The sequence below is a fragment of the Arachis stenosperma genome, chromosome 10 (genome assembly GCF_014773155.1).
Source record: "Arachis stenosperma cultivar V10309 chromosome 10, arast.V10309.gnm1.PFL2, whole genome shotgun sequence".
NCBI lineage: Eukaryota > Viridiplantae > Streptophyta > Magnoliopsida > Fabales > Fabaceae > Arachis > Arachis stenosperma.
Window position 1 is genome coordinate 1758205 of NC_080386.1, and position 12908 is coordinate 1771112.

Consider the following 12908-nt stretch of genomic DNA (forward strand, 5'->3'; position numbering starts at 1 on the left):
GGAAGAGATGCAATCTCTTCATAAGAACAAGACATGGGATGTGGTCCCATTGCCCGTGGGAAAGACTATAATTGGTTGTAAGTGGGTGTATAAAAGAAAAGAAGATCCTACTAAGTCAGATGGTACAAGATTCAAAGCTAGGTTAGTAGCAAAGGAATTTGCACAGAAAGAATGTGTTGATTACAATGAGATATTTTCTCCTGTGGTGAAACACACTTCCATACGGGTGCTTTTAAGTCTTGTCACTCATGGTCATCTTGAGTTGGAACAACTAGACGTGAAGACTGAATTCTTGCACGGTGACTTAGAGGAAGAAATCTATATATATCAACCTGATGGTTTCAAGGTTGAGGGTAAAGAAAGTCAAGTATGTCGCTTGAGGAAATCGCTATATGGATTGAAACAATCTCCTCGACAATGGTATAAGCGATTTGACTCCTTTATGTTAAAACAATTTTTTTTCAGAAGTAGTTATGATTGTTGTGTATACATTCGTAAGCTTCATGGAGGTGATTATATCTATCTTCTATTGTATGTGGATGACATGCTTATTGCCTCTACGAGTAAGGTAGAGATATATATGTTAAAAGTTCAACTTGGTAAAGAATTTAAAACAAAAGACTTGGGTGCTGCACGAAAAATATTAGACATGGAAATTAAAAGAGAGAGAGATCAAGCCGAAAATTGTTCTTGAGCCAAAGAGGATACATTGAGCGTATCTTTGAAAGGTTTGAAATGAAAAATGCTAAATCGGTGGTAACGTCGTTGGCTCCACATTTTAGGCTCTCTGGTAAATAATCTCCCACAACAACAGATGATAAGGCTTACATGAAAAATGTACCTTATGCTAGTGCAGTCGGTAGCCTAATGTATGCTATAGTGTATACACGCCCAGATATTTCACAGGCAGTCAGTGTTATTAGCACGTTCATGGCGAATCGGGGTAAGGCACACTGGGAAGCAGTCAAGTGGATATTAAGATACTTGAAGGGTACCATTGACACGGGTTTATGCTTTAGTGAAAAATCATGTCAAATCAGCGGCTTTGTTGATTCTGATTATGCTGGTGATCTAGATAGAAGACGTTCTACGACTGGTTATATATATAAAATACAAGGTGCTCTAGTTAGTTGGCGATCGATATTACAAGCTACAGTGGCACTATCTACTACAGAAGTTGAGTACATGGCAGTAGCAGAAGAGGTGAAAGAAGCATTGTGGCTAACGGGTCTTCTAGATGATTTGGGGTTGAAGTAAGATTGCATGAATCTGAGTTGTGATAGTCAAAGTGCAATTCATTTGGTTAAAAAATCAGGTTCATCATGCTTGTACCAAACATATTGATGTAAGATATCACTTCGTGCACGATGTTATAGAGAAAGGTAACATTTCTATTATAAAAGTACACACCGATAAAAACCCTGCTGATATGTTGACTAAAGTAGTGTCAGGAAACAAGTTCCAACACTGTTTGAAATTGTTCAATATTGCTTCATGTTAGGCATTACATGGAGAAATAGAGGAACTACGATTGGTTTGATTCTGAACAAGGGTACCTAGACAGTCATTGTAAAAATGATGCAAACGGATATAAATACACATTTTGATCATCAAAAATTTGAGTAGATTTCAAATTGTGAATGAGATGAAAAATCGTGAGAATAAAAAAAAGGCAAAGAGAAAACAAAGAGAGCCAGGCAAAGGATGGAAGAGAGAAAATGGTGGATAGTTAAGGAGCTTTTATAGAAAACTATTTTATAAGGAGCTTTTATAGGAAATTATTTTATAATATGCTCTCTTATTATTTATAGAAGTTAGGAAACTATATAAATGAGTGAAATCAAAATGTATTCAATTCAATTAAAATCAAACGAATTCACATCCATAGCAATGATTTATTGTGAGTAATGTTCAATTTCATATTACTTTTTATCTATTAGAAGTCAAAATTCCGCTACATACTCAATAGGTGAACTGTTTCAAAACTTGCATCAACGGTGAAACATATTTTCTGAAATGCTCTAGAAAAAACTTAGAAATGTGTTTTTGAGTTCTTGGCCGTTCCAAAAGTTAGGACATTTTGAGTCTTTCATTCAACCCGATGGATTTTGATTTAGTTATGGAAACTCCAACCTTTGTTCTTGGTGAACAAATATGTTTGCAAGCATGAATCAACAGCAAAGAAAGGTTTTATGTTTTTGACAACAAAAGTAAGATTTGGAAAGAAGATGGAGAAAAAGCATTCATGGATTCTTTCAAACATACACAAGCTGGTCACTGTTTTCCATCTGGTTTTGTTTGCGTGGAAGGACTCCCTAACACCAGCATTGCACTCTCATGGTTGTCATTGGCTGCCGATCAAGACAGTTCAACTTCTAGCCCTCGTGATTGGGCAAAGATGATCGTTTGTGTACTTTTTGTCAGCGATAAAGGAGTTGTTTTTTACACGATATTATTTTACATAATAGTTTCTTTTATACTCGCACATGCAAATATTAAATGTTTTTTCTTGTTATTGTTACTATGGTACAAAAAATTTAAAAAATTAAAGAAACGAAGAATTATTTAAAAAAATATTATTTTTATTATTCATATTTTTTATCTGTAATTACAAGTTTTTACTAATATATAGATCAAGAGTACGCTAAGAGTACGCTTGTTATAGAATAATATCCTAATAAATTACATTGATTTATCTTTTAATTTTCTTTGATATTTTTCTAATATTGTTTTTAACTATGATATTCTAATAGTTATATTTGAAGGACCCCATTGCTATAATGAATGGCATGTTCATCGGCACGATGAAATTGGACCTTATTAGAATCTCAGAAGAATGGTATTTGAAAAATGAATACGTAGGTTGCTGTTAATATTTTGTAATATTTTGTTTTTACCAATTTCATATAATATAAATGATAAAGAATAACTGTATTTTTATTGTTGATATTGATAGAGTTACATATTCTTACATTTTTTTAATTTGTATGTGACCAATTACCAATAACAGTTGACCAAAGTAAAAAAAAAATTGTTATAGATATTGTTTTGTGTATACTACTTATATATTTTATTATAAAATATTAAAGTAAAATGAGCCTTTAAAAAGATATAATATAAAAGTTTGTTTGTTAATACTACAAAACAGTGTACATTTGAGTTGTACTAAAATGTGATGCTAATTCTAAGTATTGAAGGTTAAGTATATTTTTTGTGCTCTGGAATCAGATTTTAGTTCTTAACAAAATAGTTATTATTCTTTTATTAAAATTTTTTTATTTTTTTATTTGGCAAATACTGAGTTATTTTTAGGAGACATAAAAACAACGAATGCGAGTTTTTATTTATTTTTTTTTGTTTGGTTAACAGAATTAATACAGAACATGCAGAAGGAGCACGCGGCTCATTCTGTTTGAAAGGCATTTTTTTTGACTAATTTGAAAGGCATTTAATATTTAAGAGCAATGTTAGAAAATCAAAAAAGTATTAGCTAAAAATCAGCTAAAATATCTTTAGGTGAATCTAAAATCTCTGCGAGTTAATATATATGGATGTTTCTTTTTTATACTAAATTGATGTTTTTTTATATATTTTTTGAATTTTTTTGTATTGTAAATGTGAATACTTCTATTTCTTTAAGAATTTTATTTTTTTTAAATTGTATAGATATTTAATTATTTTTTCTAAAATATAACTGGATATTTCTTTATTAAGTATTAGGATATTTTTTTTTTCATATTAAATGAATGGTTTTTTTTTTATATTTCACACAAATTGCCACTAATTATTTTTCTAAGGCTTTGACATTTCGGATATGCAGCGAAGAAGTTCAAGAGAAGATTTCGGCGGTGCTAATAGAATGTTGAACCAACTACTAACAGAGATGGATGGAATGTCTGTTAAGGAAATAGTGTTCATCATTGGAGCAACAAACAGACCTGACATTATAGACCCTGCATTGCAGGACGTCTTGACCAATTGATATACATTCCTTTACCGGATGAGACATCACGTCTCCAGATCTTCAAAGCGTGCTTGAGGAAGTCACCAATCTCGAAGAACGTCAATCTTTCGGCTCTTGCTCGTTATACACATGGATTTAGTGTGTGTTTGGATTTCAGTTTGCAAACGGAAGTTTGCATACAAGTGATTTTGCAAACTTGCTTTTGATGAAAAGTAAGTTTGTGTTAACGTGATTTATGTTTGGCAATTTTTATATCAAAATTGATTATAGTAAAATAAATATTGTTTGGATTATACTATTCAAAATTACTTTTAGATAAAAAATTACTAAAATAGACATCAATTAAAATATTATTTTTTATATTATTCTATTATTTTACTTTAAATATTTGAATAGATCTTATTAATTTATTTTATAATAAAATTAATATTTACTTACTAAATTAAAGTAACATATAAAAATTGACAAAATATATTTTAATACATAAAAACACTAATAAATATTAAAATAAAAGATAAAATACTAATGAAATACATAAAAAATAATATCTTATACAAAATTAGTATACTCTCAATAATTTTATTTTTATAAGACTTTTTTTGACCTCCAACATTCATAATTTTATTAATACTTATGAATATTTTTTATTTAGTTTGTCTTTTTTTGATGGAATCAATTAATCTATATTATAAAAAGAGTTACAATAAAATATAATATATGAAAATTATAATTATAAATTTTACATAGTTGAATAAAAAATAAAAAATTTTAGCCAAAACAAAAATAAAATATAATAAAATATAAAACGAGAATTCATGTAAATAAAAAACGATAAAAATTTTATAAAACCAACAATATATATCATATGAATAAAAGAAATATAATAAAAGAGAAGAAAAAATAAAATTCATATGAACAATATATATCAACAATATATATCATATAAAACCAACAATATAAATACAGTGCATAAAAGAGAAGAAAAATAAAATTCATATAAACAAGAAATAATAAGAATACCATAAAAAAAGTTAATAACATACCTGAGAGATGAGAGATTAAAACACTAAAAAATAATATAAAAAATGTCAATGATAAAAATAAGTAAAAAATAAAAAAGAACAAAGTTAAATAAAAATAAAAAAGACACCTTACATATTAAACATAAAGAAAAGTAAATGATAAAAAAAATTCATATGAACTAAAAAACAATAAGAAATAAAAATATAAAAGAGAGTATTATATATTTTATAATGTCAATCAAAAAAAAAGATTTTATAATTTATTTTAGTTCCATGAGTACTCTTTAATTTAGTATATTTTGGACTATAAATTTTTATTATTTATGACTCTTTTATTACTTATAATTACTATATAATAAAAACAAATAAAGTACAATAAAAATAAAAAATAAAAACAAAAAAAATCATACAAACATAATATATAATAATTACAACCAACAATATATATTATATGAACAAAAAAATTATAATAAAAAGTAAATAAAATTTATATGAATATAATCAAATAAAAAAAATAAAAAATTTATACATAACATAAATATAGTACAATAAAGGATAGAAAAAATAATTTATATAAATAAAAAATAATAAAAATTAATAAAAATAAAGTTTATATCAACAATAGTTGTCATATAAATAAAAAAAAATACAATAAAAATATAACAATAGAAAATTAAAAAAAATAACATCAGAACACTAAAAAAATAATATGAAAAATATTTATCATATAAATAAAAAATATAATAAAAAATAGAAAAATTAAAATATGAAAGAAAGAACTAAAAAATATTAAAAAGAAAATTAAAATCTTTACTTTGACAGTGATGAAAACAAATCTGAAAGAGTTTGATAAAAAAAATTCTGTAACGAAGAACATAGAAAAAACTACTGTGTGAAATTATGTGGTTATGGGCATCCTTTTTATAGGAGAAATGAAGGGTATAGTTGGTAGATATAAAATGAATTTCTTACCTAACTCCTCCAACGGTCATTAATCTTCCCAACGTGAACGCAGAAGCTTGAATTTTTAGCTTCACGTGAACGTACGTTCAGAGGTGAAAGCACTTCTGGGTTAGAGATTCCAAAAAATTGCCAAACATAACAATGTGGCGTTCAAGACGTTCAAACGAGCTTTTATGTTCCCCAACGTGAACCCCAAACACACCCTTAGTGATGGAGACATTACTGAGATATCATCACGAGCTCCCGATCTGGTAAAGACAGTTCTGACTGGAAGCGGAAGCGATCGGAGGAGTGAGTCGCGGTAGGAAGGCGGAGAGAGCCTGACGGTGAGAGAGAAATGTCTGTATGTGTGATTGTTAGAGGTTGGTAGGTTAATGTGAGAGAGAAGAGGAAGGTTTTTATAGGTTTTAATTAGATTTACTTAATCAATTTTAAATTTTTTAAATTTTGAATTTAAAAAATTTAAAATTAATTATTAATATAAATTAATATGATTTTGTTTAGTTTTTGGACTGGTAACTTTTGGCTCCATATACTTTTCCAATATTTAATCATCATAGAATCCAAACTAAAACAAAGCATTCTTTTTATGACTCAAATTGCGTAGTCATGCACTATCCATACCGTGGCCACTTCCATTAGTGCTTCTTGATTTTTTTTTTCCGTTATCTCGTGAGTGCTATAGATTCACAGACCAAATTTACAATTGGTCAATGGTCTTATTAAATAACATAGAGCCGCTATAATTACTTTAAACTTATATGCCATAAACTTGATAAAAGTGGAAGAAAGGAGGAGCGAGAGCATTTCCAAGTTTATGCCACTATTATTGTGCATGAAGGTACCATAACTGGGTAAAAGACAGAAATTGTGTTTCTATAAACATGTTTAAAATCGAAACTGAGGTCATACAGCTAGTTAAGAAGACAAGAAATCAGTCAAGCTAATAGACTTTATCAATCGCACCGAACATGTAACTGATTGTTAGCCTGCAGATATTTTTATATCCATCCACTTGCATCAATAGTGTCAGTAACTAAATTTGACAAAAAAACTACAGTCACAGGTTCCTAAATTAATTCGCTGGATATCCTTCCTCCCGTGTTTAGAGTAGAATACTAAATTTTAGAGAATGGAATCACCATACAACAAAAAGAATGGATCAATGGAATCTTCAACACTATGCATGCATATTCTCATGCATGGATAATTACAACTGTGAACTTCAGTGTCTAATCTAAATGTAATTAGAACTAAAGTGAAAAAGATTCCTCACAAATAAACAAAACCTCCAAGGCAAATTCAACTGGTCTTGTAAACGATTCTACAAGCATAAAGCATGTTGCTCATGAAAACGGTGGGATTTTCTGATGAAATTGGAAGGATTTTGAGATGAGGAGCGGGATGCAGGAAGAAATTGCAAGCGTAGCATTTTCGGAAGCTTTGAAGGGAGAGAGAATGAGTACTACAGAAAAAACAGAGCCACTACGAGCCGTTGTAACTGGCGGAGCGTGGTTTCTCACTTTGAATTTTGCTTTGCACATGAATGTCTTCTAATGACTAAATCTTCATTTTTGTCAAATTCATGTGATTACTCATTTTGGTTCCCAAAATTTAAAATTACCTATATTGGTCTTCTAGACTTAAAAACCAAAATGGAGATTTAGTCGTCTTCTAGTACTTGGAGTTGGAGCACACAGTAGTGGTTTTTTTTTTAAAAAAAAAACAAAAATCGAATACGGCCTTCTTTGCCTTGATAATCAAATAGGTAGAGGTCTTTGTGCTTCGCAGGTGGGTTTTGTGGGTTTAAATATATGCTGAGGTTTAAAAAGCAACATGACTAATTAACTTTACATTTTAATAAAAAAGTAATTTTATTCTTAGTTAGCTAAATTGAATTATATATTTTTTAATATTTGTGTCTATATTAATAATTTTATACTTTGAGAACTAATTTTAAACTATTTTACCAAACGGTCATATTGTAACTCTTTGAATTTTGAGGGCCCAAAAAACTCAATAGTACCTTTTTGAGAGCCACAATATTACCAAACTCAATCTTATTTCGATTTGTTGCATACAAGAGCATTTTTTAAAATAAATCACTAAATTAATTATCATATAAATCTATATTAAAAATATATTATTTGTTATAAATATATTATTATGGATGTTTTAAATGGTAACTGTAATTTAAATTTTAAATTTACATCAAATTAATTATAAATATAATCTAATTGAGTCAACTATAAATTAGATCTTTGATAAATCAAGTCATATCATATTATCTCTGTTCTTTTTTTTTCTCCTCTAAACTCTAATTCTTATTATTCATAACAATATTAATACTTTTTAATTTTTTATAGTATCTCTTAATTTGACCTATCAAAATTTTCATTGTAGATAAAAATTTGATTTAAAGGTGCAAAAGATTCAAAAGAGTATATTATAAATTAGGTTTTATAATATATATATATATATATATATATATATATATATATATATATATACCTTTTTATTTTAGTTTTAAAATTTTGTTTTAATATTTTGAAAATAAAAAATATAAATAAAATAAAATAATAAAATACAAAGGAAAATCAAACCTATTATACACGTTATTTAGTTTTGAAATCAAATTAAACTAATTCCTATAGATTCTGATTTCGAACATAATTTCTCTTTTGAATCAATTCAAATCTCATTTAATTAATTAATTGAAAATAAAATCAAGCAATTTTGCTACTCTATCTAGCATTCTAACCACAGTAAACAGCGGTGCACTCAAAGCATTGAAGCAAGTACTTCTTCCCTCCCCTCCCATGGCCGATACAAATCCTCTTTGCAAGTCAGTCGACGGAATCATCAGCAGTCTACCGGACTCTGTCCTCTGCCACATCCTCTCCTTCCTCCCAACAAGTACCTCCGTCAGAACCTGCATCCTTTCCCACAGGTGGCGCCACCTCTGGAAGGATCTCCAGTTCTTCAACTTCTCCTTCATCCCTGATCTAAGAAGACGTGGTGGTGAAAGCGCAGGAAAACAGCACAGCCGATTCCTGGATCTGGCGAATGCAGTTCTGGTCCAAAGAAACCCGCTTCAGATCCGAAACTTGAGCCTGGTTTATGAAACGCCTTACCTTGACCTCAATAAAGACGCAGTCACAGGGTGGGTTGAAGCTGCCATTGGGCCCCACCTGGAAGAGCTTCGGCTCAGGGTGTGGAGTGGTAAAATTGGATTCAGGTTTGTGGTGCCACCCGGCGTGTTCAGCTGCCGTGCGCTGGTGAACCTCAACTTGGATGGTGTGACTCTTGAGCTAACTCCGGAAGCATCGTCGTCGATTCACCTGCCATCGCTCAAAACCCTCCACTTATTTCTCGACTCTCCTGATCACGTGGATTCCATTCTCTCCGGTTGTCCTCTTCTGGAAACCATGCACCTCACCATCCAGAGATTCCAGCACTGTGCCCCCAACATAAGCGCCCTCAAGATCCACGTGCCTTTCTTGAAACGTTTAGAGTTTATAGACTCGGGTGATTCTGGAATCGTGCGTTTTGAATTGGATGCGCCATCTCTCGAATACCTTTTTATCCGCCTGTGGTATCCGGTTTACTGCCAATTCTCAGTCACCAACACGCGTAATGTGGTGGAGGCACGTGTTGATTGTCTTATAGACGATGGTTACTTTGGTGACAAGTACCTCGGTCTTGTTCCTAAGCTTCTTCATTCCCTTTGCCAAACTAGATCCCTTGTGCTGGTGTGGTCAACAGTGAAGGTACGCTTCATGATTTAGTTTACATGGTTACTTCTTTCTAATAATAATAATAATAATAAGGAAAAGTATAGGTACTAATATATTATCTGTCAATTTCTGTCCATTTTTATTTATATTTGTGTTTGTAGATGTGTCTAGTAATTAATATATTTTAAATACATATATAGAGAGACACATCCAGAAAATATATCTATAAAGACACTTCTATTAAACACAGTTATAAAAAAGACATTTTTATTAGACACATCCACGAACATACTTCCATGAAACACAATTATAAATAAGAGTTAGCAAAAGTTGGCAAATATGTTGTTGGTAACATAGCGGAACCGTAATAATAATAATCATAATAATGAGTAAACAGTAAACACTCGATCTGACCATTTGGATAAAGCGATTTTATTAAAGAGCAAAGTTAGGGGGCAGCAATTTTTGTGATTGTTAGTTATCAATTAGTCATTAATGATAATTTGATGGTATAAGATTTTATTCAATGGCTCACCTTTCTCTGTTAGTTACAGGCCAAAATTCAATAGAATTCTTTATTTTATCCCAGAAAAAATTTAACTCTCAATTTTTTTATTTTAAAATAATACGATTTTTTATTAAAAAATTTACCAAATAATAACGAAAATTAATGTGTCCGATTTTATCTATAATTTGTAGAGGTACTTCTCAAAAAATTCTTTACAATAACAAGACAAACTATTATTATTACTATTAATTATTTCTATTATTTCTATTATACAACTATACTTTATCATGCCAATGAGTAATAACTCAAATGGCATAATCTTCCCATACTCAATTAAGAGGTTGCGGGTTGAGCCTCCTATCTTTAGTAAAAAAAAAAAAAACTATACTTTATCATTAATATTATTTTTTCTACCGTTAACATCAACACCAATATCATTTCACGTCAATTCTCTTCTCTTAATTTTTGTTTAATACTAATTTTTTTTGAGAAATTTTCGTATTGAATTTTTGTTTATGCACATCACTTTCAATAATGAACTATTTTTACTTAACTACTACTAATAAAAAAAGTTTTAAAAATAAATTTTTAAAAGTTTAAACTCTCATAAAATACATATAAAATTTTTATAAACTTAATTTTTTTTATTATTTGACAAATTTTTAATAAAAAAATTCTATTGGCCCAAAATAAAAAAAATTAAGAGTCAAAGTGTTCTTTTATTTTTTGGACAAAAATAACTTTATCCATCCTAAAAATGATCGTGGACCGAATTAAATATTTCTCAATAATTATTTTTGGTGTACATATAATAATCTTAATTTGTTCAGGCCCTGCTTCGTGCTCCTATTGTAGTAAATCTTCCGGAGTTCAGAAATCTAAGTAACCTAGAGATTAATCTGAAATCAAGCAACAATACAAGCCTTTTGTTGAGCATGCTTGATAGATGTGGCAAACTTCATGTCCTTACAATTTACAAGGACACGGTACGTTGATTATGAAGCCACACTTGAAAACTGAATTTGCTATGCAATCTTATCCTTAATTTTAATTTTAACTCTAGTCCCTCGTTTGTATGCTAGTTTGCCGCCGACGCTCCAACGTGGATAGAACCGGCCAGTGTTCCTAAATGTCTGGAATCACATCTGTTGGTTGTTAAATTTTCAAGGTACCATGGAAACAGGGGTGATCTAGAATTGATTGCTTATATTCTTCAAAATGGACTAGTCTTGACGTCAATGACAATTGAGACAATTTTCAAAGTGGATCCAGATCAGCATCGTCGTGTTACCGAGCAATTTTGTCATATGCCAAAAGGCTCCAACACATGCCACCTTAATGTTAATTGAGTCTGGCCTGGTTATCTTACCGTTAATTTATCATTTCTGATGTGATAGTATATAATTGGTTTGCATTTAATATAATTTAACTAAATTAAAATTAAAATTCAATTAAATACAGGTATTTTATTAATTATATATTTTTTGAGAGTTAATAGTGAAATTTTTTTCTAAAAAATGACGTATTTTTTATTTTATCTCTGAATTATTTTTTTTAATCAAATTAATTTTTTAATAATTTTTTTTAAATTACATTCATTCCTCGTTAGTTTCTTGACACCGTCGTTAATGTAAATGTGAAGTGACAAGTCATCAAAAAAAATGACAAGTCATCAAAAAAAATGTGAAGTAATAGTACAGTATAAAACGTATGTGAGTATTTTTTTCACTCTTACTCTCTTTCTTAATTCATGACCTACCATCACGAATATCTGTGTATATTAAAAAAAAATTAAAATGTAGTTAATTAGTTAAAAAATCATAATTATATTTTGATTAACTAATTTAACAAAATAATTTTAAAATCATATCTATATTTTTTAAAATTGATTAACTAAAATCAAATTTAAAAAAATCAATTTTTAAACGATTAACTAAAATCAAATTTTAAAAATTTTTATTTTTATTTTTTAGATAAAAAATTCAATTAAAAAATAGTTTTTTAAAAAATCGGTTATTTGGTCTAAAAATCGATTTTTTTTAATTCAAAATCGATTTTATTTTTCTAAAAATCAATTTTTCTATTCAAAAATCAATTATTTTTTTTAAAATTAATTTTTATTTTTATAACTAGTTAATAACCAATTTTATCATATAAAATTAATTTGGTTAATTAACTAAGATTAAATTTTTTATTAACCAAAAAACATGTTTAATCATGAAGACGAAAAAGATCGTGATATTATTTACAACCATTAGAGTAGTCGTCGTAGAACATTGTTAATGCGTCTATTCTAAAATTTGGAATGTGTTAGATTAACAACACAACAAATTGTTCTCCAACTTTTCTTAACCATGTTTTTGGTTCTATGCATGGAAACTCTCCAATATGATGATAAACCAAAGGTTTTTATCACTTATTGGTGAAACGCCACAATCGATTGTGAAACTAATGATGCCAAATTGCCAATAATAAGAATTCCGTTTCATCAATTAGGAAATTATCTTTCTCTTCTCTTTATTTATTAATCGGTTCCGCTACGTTACCAACAGTATATTTGCCAATTTTTGCCAACTCTTATTTAAATTGTGTTTCATAAAAGTGTGTTTGTGGATGTGTCTAATAAAAATGTCTTTTTTATAACTGTGTTTAATAGAAGTGTTTTTATAGATATATTTTCTGGATGTGTCTCTTTATATATGTATTTAAAATAT

General features: G+C 29.0%; 1 protein-coding gene across 1 annotated transcript; it reads left to right on the forward strand.

Annotated features, from left to right (window-relative positions):
* Positions 1-8768: 8768 nt before the first annotated feature.
* On the forward strand, positions 8769-11543 carry LOC130955404 (putative FBD-associated F-box protein At5g38570). Its single transcript, XM_057882250.1, has 3 exons — positions 8769-9719; positions 11025-11180; positions 11277-11543. The coding sequence occupies exons 1-3, from the start codon at positions 8769-8771 to the stop codon at positions 11541-11543; spliced, it is 1374 nt and encodes a 457-aa protein (XP_057738233.1).
* The last annotated feature ends 1365 nt before the right edge of the window (positions 11544-12908 follow it).